General features: G+C 42.8%; 1 protein-coding gene across 4 annotated transcripts; it reads right to left on the bottom strand.

Annotated features, from left to right (window-relative positions):
* Nucleotide 1: 1 nt before the first annotated feature.
* map7b (microtubule-associated protein 7b) lies at nt 2–25,372 on the bottom strand. Of its 4 annotated transcripts, none has more exons than XM_053444916.1 (19): nt 25,245–25,372; nt 12,611–12,775; nt 12,419–12,496; nt 11,620–11,783; nt 10,391–10,508; nt 9,362–9,472; nt 8,675–8,770; nt 7,156–7,275; nt 5,764–5,912; nt 4,652–4,794; nt 4,175–4,425; nt 3,919–4,069; nt 3,663–3,831; nt 3,470–3,574; nt 3,309–3,359; nt 3,184–3,217; nt 2,924–3,035; nt 2,525–2,706; nt 2–1,774 (listed from the first exon to the last, which is right to left on the bottom strand). In XM_053444916.1, exons 1-19 carry the CDS (start codon nt 25,288–25,290, stop codon nt 1,764–1,766), a joined length of 2,256 nt encoding a protein of 751 aa, XP_053300891.1. In that variant the 5' UTR covers nt 25,291–25,372; the 3' UTR covers nt 2–1,763. The 4 variants fall into 4 exon arrangements, with proteins under 4 accessions (XP_053300891.1, XP_053300892.1, XP_053300893.1 ...); XM_053444917.1 differs by having other exon boundaries at nt 4,652–4,791; XM_053444918.1 differs by lacking the exon at nt 25,245–25,372 and adding an exon at nt 24,898–24,991.
* Nucleotides 25,373–25,492: the final 120 nt, after the last annotated feature.

Below are 25,492 nucleotides of genomic sequence, written 5' to 3'. Positions count from 1 at the left end.
GTTATCAATTCAAAAAGTTTTATTTTCCTGCCACAGTTGTACAAAGATTTCAGTTTTACAGTGGTTCAAAGATCTTATCCCACAGCCCCGTCTCCTCTGACGTAAAGAACTTGTTAGTTTCCAAAACCTCGTGGTCATTCTTAGTAAAATAGATCAACTTTATATACACAATTTATATGATATATGTATAATATACTTAAGTGGAGCTGTTGCTCGTGTTAAAGCAGTTTCTTTGCAAGTCAAGTCAAGTTTCTATGGCGATAATGACATGCTATGTACCACAGGCTGAAACCATAACGTCAGCCAAAGATGTGGATAATCTCTAAAGTTTCCTTCCAGTTTAGTCGTACTGCAAGAGTTAGAACAGCGGGAATGAAGTGCAAAGGTTTGAAAACCAAAAACCGAGAAGTTTTATGAAAAAGATGGAAACAGATCACGTTAGTTAACAGCGTTTTACTAGAACCACCCTCTCTTTAATCATTCCACAGTGAAAAGCTGTATTAAAGACCCAGTTACTTCACATTACAGCTCTGACATAACATTTCATCATGATCTCTTAAGACTTCAAAATAAATCAAGAAAAGGAAGCTACCGGAGAGTTTGTGGGCAGAATGTCAAAAGCTCAAACTGGGAATGCATATTTAGAATTTCAGCTCCAAGTATAGACAAGACACCTCATTCTTCCTATAATGCGGTAAGGCAAAGGAACGTCAAGAATTAGCAGCATTTCATCATAAAAAAAATCAAATTAATGAGATTATTTCAAAATTAAGTAAATTGTTTTCCTGTCGTTCAGAATAAAGCGCAAACTCAGAAACAATATTGCTGAGCTACAGCTTGCTCATTGCCTCGGTCGGACAGTGCAACAAGACAGAGGACGCAGCTTTGACGGGGTAAACGGGTGAAAGGAAAAAGAGCAGGACTTGACATCAGAGCAGATTTCTTTTTCTCTCAATTTGAACAGAAAGCAAAGATAGGAGGAAACAAAGAAACACATTTTTATCTGTACAGCAATTCAAACTAAAAAGAAATCTGTAGTTTACACATTAATCCTCAGTGTTTTAATAATTTAACTTAAACTTCATGATACTCGAACGCTGCCCCAATAATAACCTCTAATTTTAAACACTATAGACACAGCAAAATATATTTTACATTACACAAACCTCTACTGACATCTTAATGCAACATCCTGCACAGATGTCGTCCCAGCTCTTGCTCTGATCCTGCTGTGTGAGGTCCAGATATAACTTCACTGCTGATTCAGTCAATGTGATTACAGTATGTTCTACACAAACAACTTCAAGTATCACGACTGATCTCATTTATATCACTATAAGTCTCGATTACTCTTTCTCTCTCACTCTCACACACACACACACACAGACTCAGATGAAACGCTCATTGCCCTCCATAGCTTCAGGGCACTCAGGGGTAGTTGGGTCTGTACACAGAAAAAATATTATGGCTGAGTCTAAACGTGGTAAGAGAAAGAAAGACTGTTCCCCCAGAGAATCTTGTCGAGGTTAAAAGTGAACTGTTCTCTGGAGATGCTTTTTTATTTTTTATTGGAGATCTTTGGGAGACGCCATCTTTGGGATGCGTGCTCTGCTGTAGTGAGCCAGGTTGAGAAAGTCATAGCTCCAGCTGCTGCATGAGCTTCCTTTGGATCAGTCTGGCAGCTCTGTTGTTTCTCCAACTCTCACTCTGACCACCTCCCTGCCTGTCTCTTGGTGCGGAATCATCTCGCCCTCACGGTGGATTCAGGCAACATCTGAAAACCAAATAAACAGGGAAAAACACGTCAGCTGCTGTGTATTGGGTCACTCATGAAAATGTCAAATTCAAAAGTGTCCAAGCTGATCTACATTACGAAACAGCCAGAAAGCTAGTAATAGGCACTAGCTATCTGTTTCATAATGTAGATTATTTTTTTGCAAAAATTCTGAGTCGAACGCCTCGACAAGAGATACCTCCATCTAAACATTTTACTGTCGCCTCCCACATACTTCCAGGGTTTGTATATGATGGCATGTTGTTATGCCTCAAGGTCATCCACTAGAGGGCAGCATAGAGTCGAGGTACAGACAACAGGAGATATGGATTTGATAACGTACCTCTTGAGGAAGAGGCCGAGGGAAGTAACACAGACGCATGAGTCTCTCCTAGAAAAGTGAAATCTCTTCCTTGTGTCTAATTTGTCTCGCTTGAGCTATTCGCTACAGTGCCCCCCCAAGATTTCCTGTGGTACTGCTCTTCATCTGTTTCATCCGTTTCCGTAAGCTTTCAGAAAACAAAATAAACGTAGAGTACGGACACAAGGCTTCAAACGTTGAAGTATCTAAAGTTGAGCAAAATATTGCATTTAAAGTTTTCACAGGATGAGCAGCAGCTCTGCAACTATTCTCAGTTGCTGGATCAACACCAACACAAGTACTAACGGTACCACAGCGAGAGTAGACAACTGTGACTGACAAACAGATGGGAGATGAAGAAAAGGAGCAGAAATAGGATGTTTGTTGACCTGGTCCCTGCTGGGCTGATATTTCCTCTATTCCACTCAGAGGCTTTAGGAGACCGTTCTCCCTGAAGGCTATGACAGGAACTCTCTCCTCCTCCATCTGCTGCTGCTGCTCCTCTCCCTCAGGAGGAGACAACCTGGAATGGGAAGGCAGTACGATCACCTCCTCAAAATCTCCGTTCTCCCTGAGAATCAGAAACAAGGATGGAAAACAGAATAAAATAGTGCACTTGTTTTTAAAGTTAATTTTTTTTGTTGTTGACAGAAACAGAATAGAGTACAGACTCGTAGTAAATAGTCCAGCCGAACTGGGAAAAAATCATGCTGCTCCATATCAATTCTAGATAACAGTAAGACAAGATTTTATTATTAATTGTATTTGTCATGTTGCTTGCGTACAACCTCTGGTCAGGATGGCTCAGTGCTGCGGTGCTCGGGTTTGGGTTGAGCTCAGTTTGTTGACCGTTGCTGTCGTGTGTCGGTGATGTCATCACTGCTGACGGAGCAGGAGAGGCTGATGATGAGAGACAACCAACACAGCAGTCAGACACACCATCATGGCAACTACTCCAGCGTAGATGGAACTATTTATTTAAAAAGTTTCTAAATTATAAAAATAAATATGCATAGGTTTGATTATGGAGAAATCCGTTTTCTCTGACCTGCATTGTCTCCATTCCTGCTCGGAATAACTTTCTAGAGATGGGACGTGAGAAAAAGAGAATGGACGGTCAACAACAACAAAGATTTTCCACAGCTTGTGAGATGCCACAGTTCAAACATTTACCTTCTCTGGTCCATCTGAACGTCTCGTTCTCTTCATAATCTCCTCTAGGCGCTGGTGATGAGAACAACAAAGAGTTTTACATTGTACAGGAGGAATATTATGAAAACTGTGTGTGTGTGTGTGTGTGTGTGTGTGTGTGTGTGTGTGAGAACCTGCATCACCTTTTTTCTCTCCAGGCGTTCGGCATCCTCTTTCTGAAAGTGTTTCTCTCTCTCCTGCCTCACTCGCTCTGCCGCCTCTCTCTGTCGAGACTCCTCTTCCTCTTTCTAACACACACAAACCAACACATTTTATGTTGTAGGATCAACAGATTTCTTGGGGGTGTCGTAACTTCACTTGTACCTTTTCTCTGACCTGTATCTGGAGTTTCTCTGCCTCTTCTCTCTCTTTCTCAAGCCTCTCTTCATCTGCCTTCCTCTCTTCCTCCTCCTTCATTCTCCTCTCTTCCGCCTGCCGCTGAGACTCCTCCTCTCTCTTTACTCGCTCCTCCGCTTTTCGGCGAGCCATCTCCTCCTTTGCTAACCTGTAACAGAAATGATTCAAAATCAAGGAGGCACATACACACAGCTTCAGTATCCTCCAGTGGCTAGAGATCATAGACCTACTGTACCTGGCTTGCTCCTCCTGTAGCTTGCGCATCTCTTCGTCTCTCTCCCTCTGCTCGCGGGCCAGCCGTCGGTTCTCAGCCAGGATACGACTCGCCTCCTCTGGATCTGTGGTGCCTGCTGAAAGTCTTTGTCCTGGAGGACTGCTTATGCTCTCTAGAGGACATAAATTAAGATTTGATCAGCGTATGTTTCAAAACGTTAACCATCCATGCAGCCTGATAATGTGGATGTGAAAGTGGCTGAAGAGTAGCGACGGACCGCTGGGAACTGTTGGTGCCGTTGGCGTCTGCTCATTCGAGGTCCTGTTCTGACCCAGCGGCTGAGGTCGCGGCTGAGGAGGGCTGAGGACCTGTTCCTGCTCCTCTTCTTGGGGTTGGGCTCTCTTTGGTGTCGGGGAGTGGGGTCTGGTGTGTGAAATGATGAAAGGCCGAAGGTTACCGGGATCTTCTGCCCCCGGGGACTTAAGCAGCTTGGGGGTCGGAGGACGCCCTGCTGGGATCTGTGGAGGCCTGTCCAGGAAGAAAAGTTGCAATTGTCTACACACTGATAATCATGGGTGAACATTGAACATTGGTCAGAGAATAACCAATTTTCACATACTGCCAGCCATCCTGTGTTGAGCCCGATCAAGGAGTTACCCCTTCTTCCTGCTCTAAATAAGCTAAAACTACGATCTGTCACAAAAACTGATTATGGCCCTTGTGCTGGTAGCAGTTATAAAAACAGTTCTCCTACCTGCCAGGAGAAGGTGCTGTCGTTTTACTGATCTTTTTGCCCGTAGAAGAGGAGCGTTTGCTGGGGGGGACCATCACAATGGGGACCAGTGGGAGTGACAGGTTGCTCCAGGACTTCCTGACGTTGTCACAGTGCTTTCGCTGCTGGTGCACAAGATGAATAGGAAACAAATCATTATTTATTTTCACTCAATCAGGAGCCTGGTAAGCCACGACCATCTCGTCACTGAAATAGCACTTGAAAAACGTTGTTAGCAACCCACACTCAAAGTATCAGGTGGTACAGACGGTGCTGAGACCCAGGTGCCCCAGTGACAGCAGCAGAAGATGATTAGTTAAAGGATTAGACTCAGAAAACCTTCATTCAGCTGTGAATCACCGAGCCCGAAGCCCAGAAAAATATTTATATCCATTAAAAATCAACTAGTTCAGATTGTGGATCATCGTCAGGTTGTTATGTCCATTTTTTCAATTTTTGATGATGGAAGTCTGATGTAAATGGAACCAAACATTAGCACTGTGTGGACATCATCAGTTGTTTTAAGATACAAATCATTACACGACAAACTTACAGCGTCATATGACTGGGGTGTGTCTGTGGGTCAGTGTGTTTGATAAACAGTGCAGAAGATGCCCTCCTTCTAAGACCTTAATGGCATAAGCCGTGAGACAGACAGATGGACCGTGGATGCAGTTGCGTTTATCTAAGCGTGTGTCTGTGTGTGCGTGTACGTGCGTTCAACAAACTCTCTGATATATCGTGTCTGACTGATCTGGAACATCATCATTAAATAATGATGTGGAAAAAAATGTAGAGCATGACTTCTGTGCTCGAGCACAATATAAAAAAACAAAAAGACAAGGGTAAGAGGAATATATATAAATATTGAATAGCAGCAATGAGGAAAAAGAAAGTCGTATGATCCCCAAACGCATCAATTGTAAGATCAATCACACAGGGCCATGAATTTCTTCTTGTATTTAACCTTGCAGTTGATATAGTGTTTCAAAATATTGTAGTTAGTGTCTTGTATGTAATATAGATGAAAGGGATTTTTACTTCCGGAACCAGGCTGTTGAGCTCTATTTGTGCAGGTTAATGACATGACCTACCGGTGTGGTTCCGGTCGTCCTCCGGCGTGGGGTGGTGGAGGAGGACGAGGCCGTCTCCCTGCTGAGGCTCCTCTCCTGGCTGCGGCAGTGAGGCAGCGGCTGCGCCTGCAGGGCCTTGAAGGACATGGAGCCCATGGGATGGCAAGACACTGAGCGAGGACACACAGGCATGGCTATGGTGATGTACAGGGTGGGAGTTTGGGGTTTTGAGGACAGTAAAGGATCGGGATGGTGCGGGGAGTCGTGAAACATCGGTAAGGGTTTGATAAATAGCAGTAAAATAGCAGGAAGGAGAGGACGGAGGGAGAAGGATGTCGGATGAATGAATAGAGAGAAGCAGAGGAGGTGTTGGGAAGACGAGCGCAGGTGTGAGAGGAATGAAGAAGTGGTGGAGGAAACAGAGGAAGAGAAAAAAGAGGTCAGTGCTCCCGACTGGAAGAACAGGCTTAAAGAGAATATTAGATTTATAAAGGGCTGAAAATTCTGATTAGACATTGAGACAGAGAAATACAACAACTTGTAAAGCAGAATAAGTTTTGGTTGGATTTCACTTGGAGGCAAAGCATTTCCTGCTGTTCTTTTTCTGACTGAATGACATTAAACTCAACACCACACACAGAACTGAGCAAACAACACATGCAGCAGGTGCACCTTCACATGCTGCGGACAATACAGACTGTTTAAATTCCATCTTGTACCTGCTTCTTGAAACAGGTACAAAATGTGTTTTCAAATAATTATGTTGTTGTCATATTCGATATTGAAGCTGAAGTGATTGATCACTTTCACATTTTGCAATGAACTGTGTGCGGCACACAGAGAAAATATTTGACTCTCTCAAAGATCAGCATGGCTTACAGCTTCTACAGCAGCGCGAGTGCTCTGATCTAATAACACGGGCGCCAAAATGAAAACCAAGACGTCCCGCGATGTACACGTGTCGCACATCCAGTAACACCTGGGTGTTAGCCCAAGTCAAACCTAACTTGAACCTGAAACCATGTTTAAACTCTCAAATAGAATTTTGTCCTCACAGTGACACACACAGGAAATATAGATTGATATCAAGAGTGGAATACTTCCTAAATAGCTCATTTGGTTACTTAACCCTGCATGCATGCGTGTGTGTGCGTGTGTGTGTGTGTGTGTGTGTGTGTGTGTGTGTGTGTGTGTGTGTGTGTGTGTGTGTGTGTGTGTGTGTGAGCCTGACACAGGCTGGTGAAGAAAGTTTCAGACGGTATAATGCTTTAAGACCCTCCAAATCTGATTAAACAGCATTAATACTTTGAGCAGAGCTTTAAAGTTTTGTGTGTGTTCATGAACGTCCTCTGCACACGACACGAGCCAGGAGGAGGGGTGTTGGTGAGGGATGCGTACGTGTGTGTGTGTTACCCGTTTGATCTCCAGACAGACTCATGGCACTGCGACTGCGGGCCAGGTAGGAGTGTGTCGGCTGCTGCAGGCGGTTGACCACATTGCTTTCCCACGGCGTCAATGGAAGACGGCGGAGGCCTGAACACACGAACACACACACACACACACACACACACACACACACACACACACACACACACACACACACACACACACACACACACACACACACACACACACACACACACACACACACACACACACACACACACACACACACACACACACACACATAATGACAACTAAAGCTATTAACTGCCCACTGATAAACCTGAGAAATCAGTTACTGCAGATTATAAATGATGAGTTATTACTGTAGCTGCAGTGTCTTCCCTCGCATTGCACAGCAGTGAAGGCAAGCGCTTAAATGAAGATGTAAGCATGCACAACAGGCTGTTGTGAATTAGGAGCGGAAGCTAAGAGCCTGAAGTGGAGCCCCAACCAAGAGCAAACACAAAGGAGAGCATTCAAAATAGACAGGACAAGTTGCGTCTGCACTTTCACTTCAAATGATTCAAAAAGCACTGAAAGCTTTGATGCAAAGAACTTATATTTGGCCATGCAGAGTGCTTGGTATCTGGGTGGCAAGGATGCAAAAATGAATTTAACCAGATTTTCAACTTAACAGAGTCAAAGGAGAGTTTATCAGGCAAAACATAGAGCATTGCTGGCGCTGATAATATAGCAGAGAACAAGGTTGCAGGTGACACAATGAGCAAAGATACAACTGGGCTGGAAACTGTACAAAGGAATTGGACTTTGGTCCTTCATATGTGACCCAGGACACATTTGTGTTAACACAGCGAAAAGAATGTGGCCATATGCGTCCCAGACCACCTCCCAATATGTTTTTTGTGATCGGAACTTAACACTGACCCCTTGTGATCTGACCACTCAAGACTTATGTGAATACCAGGTCTGAATGGGGTCTACCATGCACCACTCAGTAACAGAGCGAGTTTCTCCGAGTGTGCCCCTGAGGTGTCTTTATCTACACGTCCCTGGAAATGTGGGTGCCGATCTTTTCAGCTGGGATGAAAATCGTTCCCATAAAAACAAAAAGATTATCCAACAGAGGATTAGAGAAAGGGGGTCACGCTAGAGGAGGGGGGGGGGGGGGGGGGGGGGGGGGATTCTTGATCCCTCTGATGAAACACACAAGTACAAACACATACAGTACATTCTGCTAGCCGAGTTTGGACATTCAATATAATCTCAGATCACATCCTTCCGTAAGAGCAGGACGTCAAATTCAAGGTTATTCAGACAAAACGTTATCCATTAAATGGCCCAGGACTGTTCAGCCAAATATTTCATTATCATCCATGTTTTCTTGATTTCCCAGAGAGATTAGGCAGAGAACTCATTGTTTATTTATTTTCGGATTCCTTGTGTTTCCAGCCCATGATCTATTTGCTTTGTGACATAGTCCGATGCGTCCAAAATACCGCGCTGTAAATAATTTCCCAGAAAACACCTGTGTCCCTGTGGGTGGTGGTCTTTCCTTGATGTAGACGGAGTTTGGACTGAGCTTTGTTAATGACAGGGGAGGAGGCTGTTCTCATCTGTAAACCTGTCAGCAACATATCAAAGGATACATGACAAACGGATATCACTTCTAATACATACATACTTAAGAGAAAGACATTTTTAAATTAATGTTTAATATGAAGCTACAGTTGATTATCTGATGACCAGAGTAAAGATTTAGCTTGACTCTATTCAACAGTAACCGATCCCACCTACAAGAACCTCTAAAGTTCAAGCAGTCGTGAATGTTCGCTCAAAATTTGAAGAAAGTCTCTCAAGGTGTTCTGGAGATGTTCAAACTTAACAAGACATAACTTGTTAATATGTGGTGCTAGGCCAAATTGTTACTTTTGGACATAGCCAGGCTAGTGGTTTCCCCCTGTTTCTGGTCTTTATGTTAAGCTAAGCTAGTTATCCACTGAATATACCTTCATATCATACAGACACTGATCGTGTCATCTAATTCTTGGCAAGAAAGGAATAAGAGTAACCAGAACAAAACAGTAATGAGTGATTACAAGACGATAAATTAAGAGTCTAGCGTACAACAGACATAAACAATGGCACTAGACGCAGTCGAAGGCAGATAATCACACGTGGATAATGTGATGAATAACACAGGAGTTTTCATTACCTCGGTCTGGTGAGTGCAGGAGTGTGGCGGAGGAGTAAGAGAGGCGCTTGGTGATCACAGGGTCTGCGTGTTTGGATAAATTCATTGTGGACACTGACCGCCTGTCCCCATCTACCAAAGGAGCAGCATAATGATATCAAATTAATGAAGGACTTCAAGACAGAGAGGAAAAAAAGAGAGCTGGACAGTTTCACTCTAGTCTAAGAGTTCTAGTTTAGTCGGATTAGATGTGAAAAAACTATAAATATGTCACTAATAGGGATATTAAATATAATATTAAAACATGAATAAGTGCTCAATGGGTATTTTTTATTCTAAAATGAGACTAAATGGTTTGAATGAATGAAGAGGTGTTTTTGAAAACTTCAAGACGAACTGGTCTGCTACACGAAAAATAAAAAACACTAATCGCGCCATTCATATTGGCCTACATTGACACTAATGCCACTGTGCTGAAAAGTAGCCACCTAACACTAGCCAGCTAACCGACAGGGCTTTAATATTCACATTGGGAGGTCATTCCGTATCTGTGGTAGAGACTGAAAGCACTCTGCATGTGCTCCAGTCCAGCAAGGTCGAGTGGATAGAGGAAAGCCGACTCGACAAAACCTGGACCAGGAGGTGGGAGGACAATGGCAGAGAGACAAAGAGCGGAGAGGAGAGAGATCCCAGAGAAAGGGGGAGAAAGTGAGGCAGGCACAGGTTGAGAATAAGGGAGAGACAGAGAGAGGGAGGGAGAGGCAGAGAGGTGGAGCAGGGTGTGAGTTAGCAGTAACAAAAGAGCGCAGTGGATCTGAAAAGTTCAAATATAAACATGGCAGAACAATACTGACACACAGAGGCAGGCAGTCATATTTACACAAGAGGCACGCAGCCAGACATCAGGGAGATGAGATATCAACAGTGTTCACTGAAGCTGAAAGAGCTGAAATTCTCACACCACACGAGTCCAAGAAACTCTAATGACTGTGGGAGAGGGATGTGGGTCTGTGCAGGTCATGTGTGTTAGCGTGTGATGTGTTTAAGTACCGGCCGGTGTGCTGGGAGTGTTTGTGCTCAGGGCCCCTCCCCACGACCAGCGGGTGGGCTTCGGCCTGGTTCTCTGGCTCCTCTCCAGCGTCCGACGCATCACTGCCTCATTACGAGCCTTCAGTCGGAAGGTAAAAGACATTATCAGCATTAAAAAAACAAAACACTGGAACAATTCTGTTCAGCTTAGTCAACTGGGATGAGATTTGTTTTGTGTGAACATTTAACTAATCAAATTACATTTCTTTGTCACTGAGGTTTATAACGACATCATTCGTTGCCAAATTTTTGTAATACATATATCTGCTAATATAATTATCTGTAAAAAAAATTCTTCGATATCTTCCTCCAAAATCTTTATTCATAAATGTATGAAATTAGTTAAGCTTATCAAGATTAAGGGTAAAGAGTATTTGAAAGAATGTGATCACATTTTGCCTTTATTTCTTAAAACACTGAGGCAGAAGGAGACTGTGATCACATGATCGATCACTTGACCACAGGGATTCGATACGATTTTTTCAAACTCTGTAAAGTTGTCAACTTGCACTGCCTCAGAATCATTTTGTGTATTTCTGACTCATCAATGTCCCAGGGTTCATTAAGTCAATTACTTAATAGGAGCCTGAATACAACTCACTGTAAAGTTAGACACTTACTACTGAAGAAAAAGCCTGCAATCCATTTAATAAAAAAATTATTCATAAAAAAATCTCATATATTAATTAAAGTAAATTCGATGTCCTGACTTCTCCCTGGAAACATTTGTTTTAAGGTGTTTTTTTAGCCATGAGATTTGCTGCATGCTTTGCTTACCTCACCTCCATCCAGGACTTTTAGCCTTTTGAAAATATTTGTATTTTAAAACTTGACTATCAAAATCCATCCCACGCTAAAGCTTTAAAATATCATTTCACAACACTAGAGGTGATAACACAACACAGACATTGGGAAACTTCAGTCTATGACCTGGTGTGCGAGTAAAAACAGGAAATAGGGGTGCAGACAGGATATAGCAGGAGAGTTCAAACTCCAACTGAGTAAAGAAGGAAGGGACACAGATCATGTAAATGTTTTACTAATAAAAGATATTTAGATATCTATTGGATTATTCTTGAGGTTATATTAGTAGAAGTTGATGCATAACACTATGCCATATTCGATGGTGTGTGTGTGTGTGTTTCTATGAGGCGTTGATGCACAGGTGTGTACATGACATGTGTCGGTACCATGTCCTCTTCCAGTTTCTGCCGTCGATGCTCAGCTACGGTCACCCGTCTATTCATCTCCTTTACCCGCTGCTCCTCGAGCCTTCGCTTCCTCTCCTCCAGGTGCTTCTCATATTGCTGCCGGGCTCGCTCCTCACGTGCCTGCCACTCCGCCTTCTTGACAGCTGAGGAGTGACACCCCCACACAGTAGATAATGATTTAATGTACATGCAAGGGTGCTCAAATCATAAAAACAGAAAGAAATCATTCTAGTGCACACAATCACGTGCGCACACACACACACACATACATGCCAGATGAACACACAGACACACAGAGGCTTACAGCAGCAGTGTGATGGGTCAGCTGTAGATCATGTGACTCGGCTTTAGCTCTCAACACAAAGCAAATCCCCCGGCCCCTCAGCTGGGGCCAGAGGAATGACCACTGTACACAAACACACTAAAAACCAACAAACTGGCCATGATTCCAGAAAACTGCAGTATGTTGTTCACTTACACATCAAAGAACACACTTTACAAAAAAAAAAAACCTGTCCCTAAAAGTTACCCAATGGCCTGCCCCATTATCTAACATGGGTGCCATGGCAACGGGGGGAGTGGGCTTTAGCCAAGATTTTATGTAACAACCAGAGAAAGAAGCATTTTGACCATCGCTAACAACCAAGTTCCCAAGTTCAGTTGTGAAAGTTCGCAGGAAAGACTAAATAAGAATGAGGGAGCATTTAAAACCCCTACACATTGTAAAGTTTAAACTCTACCCCACACACACACACACAAGGTGACAGAGTACACACACCATTCTGTTTCTCACGCTCCTCCCGGCGCTCACGGGCCAACTTCTGTCTCTCGTCAATCCTGTTGAAGAGTAACGAGTCTGCAGCACAAACAACAATTAAACAGCAGAATAACAACAGCGTAAAAAGACTGGTGAAGACAGGCAATCCTGGATTATGACAAAATTATTTCCCTGTATACCAGCATGACTTACCCATTTTAGCAGCGGCATTGTTACTGGTGCTGTTGCCAGTGGTTGTGTGACTTGGGGTTGGAGTGGGGACAGGAGTGGGAGTGTAGGTCTGCCCGGAGCCTGAGGAGCTCCGGCGGAAGGTTGATGACAATGTGCCATCCTCTGATCTATACTGGGAGTAAGAAGCTAGAGAGAAAGAGAACATAGAAAAGTGTCACTGGAGGTATTTCAGCAGCGTTTCCACAGGACAGTGTGCCCATAACAAACTGTGTCCTAAATTCTAATTAAAAAAGGAGTGCTTAATAACAAAATGATTAAGCATATACAACATAACACAATGGCTTGAATGCATTGCATATAGTGCTCAGCACACACACAGAGCATTTAAAAAAGCCCATTCTCCAGCACACTACACAGTATCCATAGTGCACCTTACATATTGAGAGAACAGAGAAAACAGTTTGAAATATGTCTCTCCAACTACATGTCTGTTTTTGTTTTAATGAGACTACAAACAAAAATCCCTTTTCCTTTATGTCATTAAGGCAAGATATTTGTATATTTAGTGATCAAGACTCGAGAGTTGAGGAAGTCGATATGTGCATATCCAGGCAAAATGTATACAGGTGCAACACAAAAAGGTTTTGAGTACAAGCTTTACAAAAGAGTAAATCTGCACACACTTAATCTCCCAATAAATAATTTGATTTCCTCTTGAATGTAATGTGATGTCAGGGTGACCTTGATCTTTTTCTATAATTTTATCTTTGAGTCCAAGTAAACGATTGTGAAAAATATAATGAAATTCCCACTGGGTGTTTGGAATATATTACATTCACAAGAACCTACGTGACCTTGAACTTTGACCTTTGACCACCAAAATCGATTAAGTGAATGTCTTTGCCAATTGGTGTTCCTGCATTCACAAGAATGGGACAGATAGACGAACACATAATGCCCCTGTCCTCGACTGTCGTAGTGTGTAGGCATGAAAACAATACGCAATGAAAAGAGAAGCTACACATGACAAATGATAGACGTAGAAAGAAGGTCTGAATGCCGTATTTTCTATATTTCCAAGCTCTGCAGTTTATTCTGACAGAAAACTAAATGTAGTGAAACTATATATCACGTATTCTCAAGTGCTCCCGGTGTGCTTGCCTTGTTTCCACTCAGCTCAGAGCTAAAGCTATTGATTTATTGCCCTGTCAGGCTCAGGGTGACTCAGCACTCTCAGGTCAGCCTCCTGGACACAGGCGCACATGCAGCTTAACTTTGGGCTTGATGCAGAAACAGATGGGCCTGTCTGAAATGTGCCAAAATGAAAAAATGCACAAGCCTTTGTGCTTGGGGGAGGAGTCTGGCTTAATTATTCAAGGACCCAGGGTATTATGGTGGCAAATGTTAAAGAGAATTTGTGACAGCTTAATAAATCAAGCATGCAGCAACATACATGATACATTATACACAGAGAAGAGTACTGGCTGCTCTTTTTACAGTGAGGAGAGAAGGGAGTCGAGTCTCCACTGAGACCAATGTGTCCTAGAATGTTGAAGACCAAATTAAACCAGTTCCTCTGACCTAGACTAAACTGACAAACTGAAACAGATCAACTTTACCTGAAATAGCAGCAGGCACACACCCTCATTTACATTTTCCTGTCACTTTGTTTCTACATGGCGTCTTTTTTAGTGAGCAGGAGTTATTAACGGAGAACGATGACACTTGGTGTGGGACGTATTTAACAGCAAGTGAACGGTCACATCTTGCAGTTGATGTGTTAGAAGCAAGACAAATGGTCACCAATAAGATTCTGAAGGACTTTGACGAGATTCAAACTGTGTCAGAACTTCTCCAAAATGACAGGTCTTGTGTAGTGCTCCTAATACGCAGTTTCCTACTACTACCAACAGTAGTCCAAGGAAGGACGGCCGATTAATTGGCTCAGTGATTAACCTGGAGGGCAAAGGCCAGATCCTGGTCATCGTAGGAGCAAGTGCAACACACGTTGCTGAACACAGCTGTGGTAGAAAGCTGCAAGGATGCAGTGTATCACAGTTTGCTGTATGTGAGGCTATGTAACCACAGCGCAGTCATAGGGCCAATGCTGATCCCTGTGTATCACTAAAAGTGCTTAGAATGGGCACAAGAGTCAGAACTGAACCATGGAGCCATGGAAGAGGTTTGTATGGTCTGATGAAACCCATTTTTCTTTTACCTCACATGGATTGTTAGGTGTGTGTGCATTGTTTACCTGAGGAATACCTCAGGTCCTGACATTCATGTGAAATATTACTTTGACATGTTTTACCATCCTAATAGTGTTTCCCCATAGTGAGACACGAAACGAATGCTAGGATAGAGAACCCTTTCTGGGACAAGTCAAATTAATCGACTGTCCCAACCTGCAAATTGACCTGACTTCAAGGATCTGGTGCTAATGTCTTGGTGGAACAGGAAACCTTCAGATCTCTGATCGAGTCTGTGTCTTTCCAGGTTAGAAGTGTTATGGTGGCATGAAGGGGACCCACAAAATATTAGGCAAGTGATATATAATGTATCAGTGTATAATATCTAAAAAAAAACTAAAAAATAACTTACTACTAATAACAGAATTCACTAGGAACAGATAAAGGTCTATGATGGACCAAACACTTTTTAAGAAATGATTTGTTAACTCAAGTTCTACTTCCTAGCTTATCCCTGGACTTCAATGTATTTCATTGCCTTTATTATTGCATGCGGAGCTTGTTCTGTAATGGAGATTTTGTGAGAAAAGCGCGATCATTTTAATTCGTGGTTTGTGAAGTTTACAGAAAATAAATCCTATCTGTCGGTGCTGCCTCCACCCAAACACATTCATATGTCACAAAGGACACGTTGGACAAAGACGTGAGGTCATAGCTGCAGAGGTATTGCATGTCACAGACTGTGGGACAGCCACAGAGGAGTTTAATCAAGTATTAACAAAACTATCCAGCCTCAGGTGCACCGGCCTCGGAACAGGTTTCAAAATGGCTATTGTTAAAACAGGCATGGTTCCGCTGGGCCAGGTTACAATAATGTCTAGCCTGTCTTTTCCTTCACCTAAAATTATTCTCAAACAAAAGATTAGCTCACGATAGAGGATTCATAAAATGTCCTGCAGCCAAAAATCTGAAGTTGGAATTTGTGAATGGGCTTTCGATCAAGTACTATAAAGGGTTTAAATGAGATTAACTCTGAATGAGAGTCAAATGGACATTAATTAAAAAGACAAAATAGGGAGCTCATTTCATGCCACTTAACTTCTGAAGAGTGATGTAGAAGACGCTCTGACAGGCTGAGAGGGAACTACACAATAAGCCAGGGACGACCGGCTGAGAGCAGAACCACTTCATTTAATTCCACTGCTTGAACTGAAGCATCTCAATGAAAAGAGAAACTCAAAACACACAAAGAAGAAACTCTTTCCTTGCTTTAAAAAAATCCAGACACAAAAGCACAAAGAAGCAGAGGAGAACAAGATGGAGAGAAGTAATGAGTGATGGAGAGGAAAAAAAAACAGTGAAATGTTTAATGATTGATCAAAACATTTTAAATAGCCACTTCCACAGTAACTGGCTGTAAAGATTCTTGTAGGAAACTTGGAGAAGGAAGCAGTAATTTGATACATCGAGAAAAAACTGTAATAAACAGGTGTGTGTATTATGTGTAAATACAGTGCAGTAGGTGCAGTGCAATGTAAAAATTGACCCCATATTCACATTACCCATATTTGTCACTTTATAACAGCCAGTTGTTTACTTTTCAAAATATTTCCATATTTGATGCATGGTGAATTCTGAGGTAAAGCATTATATGTGTTATATGATGTCAAATGATGCCTTTTCAGGTCTGATGCCTTGTGTGTATCATGCATTCTGTGACTGGCACATGGTTGTTTTAGAAAAGTTTCACATAATCATGATTTCTTTATCTTAAGGGCAGATTGTGCAGAAGAGTAGAAAAGACTCGGCTTTATTACACAGCGTATTCAAGGTGGGAGTGTTACGTCTTTTTCCCTTTGGTATAAAGGGTGCAAACACGGAATGGGACAGACAATGTTGTTCTTTCTTGACGCCAGCAAGGGAGATGGTAACAGAGTCGGATCGATGTCTGTGTTAAAGGGAATGATGGTGATGGTGGCACAGAAAACACTGTTGTGTTTAAAGTATTGCCACTGATTGCAGAGCACTGGTCGCCATTACAAACCCCACGCACCGGTGCAACGATATGCCAACTTGTGTGTGTCAGTGTAAAAAAGCAAACAGCATAAATATTGGTCTACTTAAAGGCAATGCAGTGGGATCTTTGCATAAACATACTCAAAGGGTACTCAATCCTGTGCACATATGCACATACTACATCACAATTAAGATGAAAATTGCCAGACATCAAAACTCATTAATAACACAACAGCCATCCCAGCTTAGTTCTTCACATGCAGCACTTCACTTAAAAACAAGTCTATGGACATAGAGCCCGTTTTAGCAGTACATATCCCAGACACAGCAGTTACTGGAAGATGACTCTGCATATAGGCAATCAAAGGGCATCCTGCAACTCAGATGAGGCTGGTTGCACATCTGGACTGCAATGGTTAAGCTATGGGGTTACACGAGAAGAGAAATGAAGAAAATAAAAAATAAATGCAGTTTGAAGGATACTTCACAAACCCTGAAACCATCAGGGATCTTAAATCCAGTGGAAATTCATATCACAGTCATGCAGCAGGAAAGAAGTACCCGTGTATTTATATCCACAGCTAGATAAAATTCACACAATCCCTCAAATTTTCTAGCACAGCAGCCAAAAAGGGGTCACTGGCCTCGTTTCCACATCATATTTTCACAGGCAATATAACAGCGATATGACAAATGATTCAGCGTTGATCAGTGCAGTGTTCACAAGGTGTCCGTCTGAAGTTATTCAAAATAATTTACATAGGATTGTCACCTATGAATACACCCGGTGAACTGTGAGGTTTCCACCGCTAAATGTGTTTGTTTTATTCCTGCTGCAGTTTTGTCTGCATCGCACAGACTGACCCATCTGTTGTAGAGGTCATTAAACAAACAAACCTTGAATGGCAGCGAGTATATTTGCTCATGTCCACTAGAAAACAGCTTAAGAGCCTTTGCAAACAGACAAATGCCAATTTATTTTGGGGTGAAGTGTATATAGATCCTAATGATGAAATATAAAATTACCTCCACAGACCTTGAGCACCTTTTTGCCATGTTTGCACACATTTCCAAAACTGTCAACAAAAAAGCAAAGAGCTCATCTAAATCAAAGGAGACAAACTCTAAAGCAATAGAAAGAAGATATGTTTTTCATGTTTGGCTCTGGTCTGAGGACAGATTGAAAATACAGCAACGGCTTTAAGATCAAATCCCTACTGGGTTAACAATGTAGGTCTTGTAAAGTCACGATTTTAATCTCATGGTAACCGTCATTTCAAATCCAGTGTGCTGGAGTACAAAGCTAAAGCAAAAGCAAAAGCAAGACTATCCTGATATATACATACTGGAGCACACCTGAGTTCATTGTCACCCTGCATTCTGTTCAATCACTGTTGATCCACCATTTCTCAGCACAAGTCATTACCTGGAGTTTGGTTCATGATTCCAAGAGAGTCAATCCCAGGATGGTACCTGCTGAACCCCCGGTTAGTGTCCCACTCCGATAATCAATGTTCCTACTTCCTGACAACATCCTACACAACGCGTGATAAGATCAAATCCAAAATCCATGGTGCAGTGAGGAGTGGGTGGTGAAGGGAATAGCAAAAAGACTAAATTCCACCAAAAACGAAAAAGTGACCACCCAAAGCTTAACTGTTTCCAGAGTAAAAGGGAAGCAGCGAGGGAATAGGAGGCAGTGGTCAGTTGTTGTCGGTGTCAGTTATGGGAGCCGACTTAGGGTGAGACAGGTTGTGGTCTATCCAACCCCCATCCTTTTGTCAGTGTGTTTGTGTGTGTGTGCGTGTGTGTCTGTGTGTGTGGGTATGTGTGTGTGTATGTAAAAGAGACAGAGTGAAACATAGGGAGAGTGTGATTGTTTAATCTGGCCCTCCCTACCCTCATGCTAGCGTGCGTGTGTGTGAGCGTGTGTGTGTGTGTATGTGCGCGCTCCCCACCCCCAATCTATCTGCATTCATTGGGAGTCAGATTAAATGGTCAGAGTTAGCGATTAATGCTGTGCTGCCCGGGCCAGTGGGTAGCAGGCAAGCAAGCTGTGTGTCTCCTCCTGCCTCCTCTGCAGCCTGAGAGGATTAGCCGCTGCTAATGCTAAGCTAAACGCTAAGCTCCGGCCAGCAGAGGCCCTTACAGGCCTAGATAACAGGTGCAAGAGGGGTGGCTGCTACTTTATGACACATCCGTCTGTGTTCGTTGCACATGACACTTCAAAGTCTCAGTTCAGATCATTGTGTGAATGTCTGGTGTCTTCACTCGTTTTACTGTTGATGAAAAAAAAAATGTATTAACCTTTGATATGATAAAGAATATGGATATAAGTTTAGAGTTTGCTTCCCAAATAGAATTGAGGACCAATTTGGAGAATAAGGACCAATACAAATGTATTCTCTGTTTTCATAGCAGCAGAGTTCTGTCCAGTCAGGTTCCAGAAACCAGGTATCCTTGGAAATATGCCACAGCTCGAAGGTTTTGAATAAATTAAGGAAAAAGTAAATGGATAAATGACAACAGAGAAACTTAAACACAAGCTGTAAGATTCCTGAAGTTCCATTCAAAAGAACAAGGACGATGAAGAGGAGTTAAAAGTGAATGTGCTTTTTTTTAATCCCAGCAGTGACTGCAGACACTTGCTCTCCAGTTGACTGACTGATCTCCTTACTGATGCATTAAAACCACACACACGTGAGAAGCAGACTGCACCTTCACTATTCTGCTGCCCTTGTGTTGACCTGATCTTGACCTATCAGCAGTTTTCCACATGCACGCCAAACACACACACATACACATGCACGCGCAAAACGCACACACAGCTTTCTCATCAGACCTGTCAGCCACCTGTCTTTGAATGGCTGAACATCCTCTGCAACTGCAAACCACACTCACATATACAAACAGCAGGCGAACATATACCCACACACATACACACACACACAGATTGAGCATGTAATACAATCATTTCCTTACTATTCAACATATTCACTAAAGCTGTTAACAAACACACACACGCTCTACAATTTCAGATTAGGCCACTGCTGTGACTCTCCAGAGAAACATCCCAGTAGCCTCTCTGTCCCAGATAATACACACAAACACACACACACACACACACACACACACACACACACACACACACACACACACACACACACACACACACACACACACACACACACACACACACACACACACACACACACACACACACACACACACACACACACACACACACACACACACACACACACACACACCCCAATAGATTCCACAGCATAAATTACTCGAACCTCACAAATTCATCTTTAAGTTTCCCTCTCCGTACCTTTTTTCTTCCTTCTGCAAGCATCTCTCCGCTTCTGTCCCTCGTCTTCCTCAGTGATGGTGAAAAGTGCGGGGATGGCCGAGCGGCTGCCTTCCTTCCTCAGCTTCCACTTGCCCTGCGAGCACCCGCCTGTACCTCCTCCTTGTCCTCTTCTTTTACTCTCTGGCATCACCCACCCTGTTGCTAACCCTCAAGCCCCTGGCTAACTCACCTACTCCCCTGCCCATATCACCCTGCACTAGTTGGGTGGATGGGTTAGGGGGGGCTGCAGGTCAGTGATGGACCACAGAGGATAGTGGAGGACGAGGTCACCCCTAAAAGCCTTCCTGTTAGTGAAGATGCAGAGTGCCACGAGCTAATAGCTGACGCTAACAGCTAATATCCAGGCTGCACACTGCAGCCCTGTCTGTGAGAGCAAGAAGGAGACAGAGAGGAAGAGAGAAAGGGGAGGATGAAACAAAAAGCAGGCGATATGGAAGAAATAGATGATGAAAATGTGGTAGATGACAAAAAAGGATGGTGAACAAAGAATTAAGTATAGTGTGATGCTCAAGAAAGAAATGTGAATGAGACAAACAGAGACGCTCACTGTGCCATATCCTCAGTGCCTGCGATGGCAGTGCCAGGCATGGTGAAAAGAGTGAAAGATTGAGAGAGAGAGCGTGCGACAGAGTCTGAGGATGAGCTACTATAGTCTGGCTTAGAAAAGAAGACTTAATCCACAGGACTGGCTCGGGCCGAGAGCTGGAAGGATTGTACCTTTCCCGACTCCCTCACTCCTCAGGAGATGCTGCTGCTGCTGCTGCTGCTGCTGCGGCGGCTGTCACTACTGTTGCAGCTGCAGCCCCCCCGCCCTCTTATCCCTGCTCGACGCTCTCTTGCTAGATCTGTTCTGTAACTGCAAACTTGTCCGAAGAATTGCATCACACATCCACAGGCTGTACAGTAAATGCACAAGCGCACACATAGACTTTAGACAGAGGGCTGCAGGGTTGTTAAAATATTCAGTGAGAATCCAGCAGTGGAAGCTGAGCCGGGACCGGTGACAGGTTTCCCTAACAACAGCAGCACATGGGCCAGTGACGCAGTGGGAGAGTGGAAGCCAGAGAGCAGAGGACACACGCTTTAATGAGAGGACACACACACACAACTGGAGCATCATCTGTAGAAGGGGTGTGTTCATCGAGCAGCACATGGTATATGTCCCCACCCCATCCCTCTCTTAAAGAGCCACCACAGCTGTATTCAATATAAGAAAGCTTCAGTGTATGTCTGACTGGTCTAAGACAGAGGGACACAAATATAACACGCGTGAAGCAGAAGCAGCAATTTCAGTACACTCGGACAAACTAGAAGATTTAAGATGTCTTAATGTCTGACAATATACTTGTATCAGGCTATATGCATTCATATGTTTATTTCAATATTTCTTTATAAACACTGCAGAAATACACATCTTCATGTGCCACTGCACTTCACTCAAGTACATCTATCTACCTGTTATATTCCCCCTGAAGTAAAGGGTTTTTATTGTATTTTATACTTTTCACTCTTGTCATTTTGACTATCTGCTGCTGAAGTGTTTCCCAGGCATGGGATCAATAAAGTTTTATCTTATCTTATGTCAGTCTATACTTCAAACAGATAATTAATCAATTTATCATAGACATAATTTCCAATTTAAATCATCGATCTTCAGTTGCAGCCCATTGCTACTATAGTACTCTGACTTATGCTTTACTTTCATTTAAAGTATGTGCAAAACATTACAGTGGATATTAAAGATAAAGACCCTGATAAAGACTAATAAACAAGGCAGCCGCCATCGCAAGGAGGGATAAATAAAAAGAGGAAGTTATCACACTTTTTGGAGGCCTTATTATTGAAGGCCTATTCAATTACAATGTAAACACCACCCTGAATAACCTTTGCTAGTGGTGTGTGCTTACGTCCGCTTATCTCACACCTACCAAAGCAAATACACAAGGAGATTAAAAAACCTGCATGACAGCTTGAAAATCTGAAAGCATCTTAGAGGCTGCGGCTAAAAACATCAGAGTGACAAAATGATTAAAGACACAACAAGTGTTGGGCACCTTTGCTCAAACAAATGACAAGTGAACACCATAGAGCTGGCCTTAAAGTCACTTTTGCAAACAAGCAGTCAGAGTTTCTAATAATCATTATCAGAGATATTTAATATATAAAGCTCCTCAGGACAAGACTTGTTGCCTCATCTCCTCAGGGAGCACGTGTTGTACAAACACACATATTCACCAAAGAGCAATCTGATCTTTGTCCCTGCAGGACAGAGTAATCCTACACTCGGACTTTAACCGGATAGGCTGGGCTACACGCCCTTCTCACACCTATTGAATGTGTGTGAGAGACACAGATAGATGGGAACAAATTAACTATTGTGACGTATATATGGGACGTTTAGAAATAATAAATCTGAATCTACAGGTTAAGATTTGAACAATACTACTACTCCTTTTCATCCTCACACTCTTTATATAGCATTGTATTTGATTTGATTTATCTTGAGCTCTATTCTATTGAAATGCATTTTTTTATTTCTATATATTTTTCTTCAAAATGTTCAACTCAACCCACACTGAAGGTGCTTATTGATATAGAACCTAAACTGTACTCTTATTGGTTCTTTTTCTTATTTCTTAACATAAAATGAAAGAGAAATAACATAGCTTTCTCATATAATGTAAGCAGAGAAGCTAATTGAAACAGCACTGTCTTGGCTATAAAATGTGATTATTTACATGTTAATTAAATAACACATTTCCACAGAAGTTTTATAGTGCATTAGCTTGCCTTCAGTCCACAGACCACTAAATCAATAGGTTCCCAGAGTTACCTGGAATTACTTTCTCAATGACTGCTTTTATGATACAATTCCGGATGGATTGAATGACCGCATAACAATCAACTGGCAAATGGTCACTTTTAATCATTAACCCATCTTTGTATCATATAGTTAACCGTGTGTGGGCAACGACAAAGAAATACGAGATAAGCAGTTGAAAAATGGGTAGAAAACATTACATCAGAGCAATATTTATCGAGTATTATATTAGTCTTATAATATTTAGTCTTTATCGAGTTCCGTACCAGTACCTTGTGGGGACCAGATAACCCAACAGAGGGGTCCACCCAACACAGACACTTCACCAGAGCAGCCCAGTACAGTCAAGAAAGCTGTACCTCTCCACTAGAGTCAGAGACAGCCAAACAGCCCTCCAGGATGGGTACTATTATCATCATGGCAGGTGAACAAAGGCTGCAGGGAAGGCAAGTACAATACCGACAGGACGGCTGCAACAAGCAGCAGAGCACTGGATGGCTCAGTATGGAGAACATCTCAAGGGTGTCTCCGCTGAAGAAAAGGAATGGCTGTAGGCCAGATGTCGGCAGGGTGAAATAACAGATGTGTTAAAGCTGTCTGTCAATAAAATAAGGGCAAATTGAAAAATTATAAAAAAGGTACACATCCTGATTGAAAGGAGTCAGACAGAATCAAAGTGCAATAGACTTGGCACCTGACAACTTGCTGGCAGTAGAAAACAAGCTGTGGAATTCATTAGTCAGCTGATGGGCAAGGAGATAAAAACTTGTTTTGCCTCGTGGGAGAAGCATTTTTGCGCAGGCACATTGCGGGACCTTCCCAGAATGTACTGTGGGATACGCTGATCAAACCACATAAGCATAAGACTAATTGTTGTGCAGTGAGTGGATTGTGCATCTTGTAGAGCTCACTGCAGCATGGGAACGCGAGATGAATCATTCATCTGAAAGGAAGTTGTACGGATACAAAGCGAGCGAAGCCTGAAATCACAGTGTGATAGAAAATGGATGCTGAGAGTTTGCAGCAGTGGAAAATATTGGACGTACAGACTAGATATTAAGGCTTTCATGGGGAAACTGAAGGAGGGTGATAATGGGGGGGAGGGGGGGTGTAGAAAGAGACAAATGGTGACCCTGTGAAGGTAATGGGCAACAAAAGTTATGAGATATTTCCCAACCTGCAATTTGCTAAATTCTCCGACAGAGTGTCTGATACCAACAAGGGTGTGAGGTTATTTACCTCATAATAAACTATTTTTAGGCTTGCCATCTGGACACCCACAGCACTGATCAACATTTTACTGTTTTGTAAGCTCCCGCCATTAAGCTTTGAGATTTTAACCATAGAAATGATATATAACACATTACATCAGAAATAAGCAGGCTGTAGCAGTGAAGTGACCGTCAACAGTTTACGGCCCGATGTAAAACATCTGCTAACTGAGGAGTGGCCACAGAGGAAGCGTGCAAACGTGCTTCAAATTTTAAACCAGAAGAAAATTGTACAAAATAAATGTTGTGCCCATTATAATAAAATACTAATTACAATCTATGCAAAATAAATACTGAACTATTCTTATTTCTATGATTTTTTTCCAACACCTCTGGCAATATTTATTTGATGGTTTGTCCCATAAAAATGTTAGTTGTGTAAATAATCAACACACATACAAATGTTATAAATAGTCACAGTAATAAAATTAATATTTGATGAATATGATAAATACTGACATAAGCTAAACTAAAGAAACTCCATTTTACTTTCGCTTTAACATTTATTTTACAACCCAGGTTATCTGGTGTTTTAAGAAAAGCTGAGGAAAATACAGATATATTATATAAAAAGTAAAAGCCATTAACCAAACTAGCTGCTGTCACCCTGAGTCCGTTCTGCTTCCATTCACCTGTCACTTCAAGAGAAGCACAAAATGTCAGCAACAGGTGTTTGTCTGAGGAGCTCGTTCACCTCCACCACCAACCGCAGCGAAGTTAAACTCACCAAATGTTTAGTTTACACAACAGGGACGTGTTTAATGGACGTGAAAGAACCGGTTGGGCGAGTCGGTGGAAAGATAATCCCACTCCCGTGACCGACACACCGGCTCCGAGGATTTGAGTTTCTCGGTAACTCCGCCGTTCAAACGCGGACACAAACAACACGGAGTCCTGATACAAGCCCGCATCGTTTAAATGGAGCTGGGTGCTGTTTGAAAAGCACTTTACGAGTGTCCGTAGTGGGAGAAGAACTCACCTTGAGAGTCGGGAGAAGATGCGTCGCTGCCGTCCAGGTCCGCCATTTCTCCTGACGTCAGCTGAGAGGGATCAGAGGCAGGAACCGGAGCGACCTGCCGCCGCCGCCGGACTGATCCCTCCAGCTCAGCCCGAAGCCGCACACCCTCCCCCGGACAGGTGGGGGGGGGCGGGGGGGACACACCGGTTTACGTGCAAGCTAACCAGCTAACAGGCTAGCATGACCCCACGTCACTCGCGAGTTACAGA

The sequence above is a fragment of the Pleuronectes platessa genome, chromosome 17 (assembly GCF_947347685.1).
Source record: "Pleuronectes platessa chromosome 17, fPlePla1.1, whole genome shotgun sequence".
In the NCBI taxonomy this organism is placed as follows: Eukaryota; Metazoa; Chordata; class Actinopteri; order Pleuronectiformes; family Pleuronectidae; genus Pleuronectes; species Pleuronectes platessa.
This window is presented reverse-complemented; position numbering and strand designations above follow the sequence as displayed.

Bases quoted from the DNA above. Each gene is read 5' to 3' on its own strand.
- map7b (XM_053444916.1), bottom strand. From the start codon at position 25,290: ATGGCGGACCTGGACGGCAGCGACGCATCTTCTCCCGACTCTCAAG. The intron at 12,776-25,244 runs GTGAGTTCTTCT...CTTTCTCTCTAG, and splicing joins ATCTTCTCCCGACTCTCAAG to CTTCTTACTCCCAGTATAGA. The intron at 7,276-8,674 runs GTGTTTTCTGGG...TCGTGTGTTCAG, and splicing joins CACCACCCACAGGGACACAG to GCCTCCGCCGTCTTCCATTG.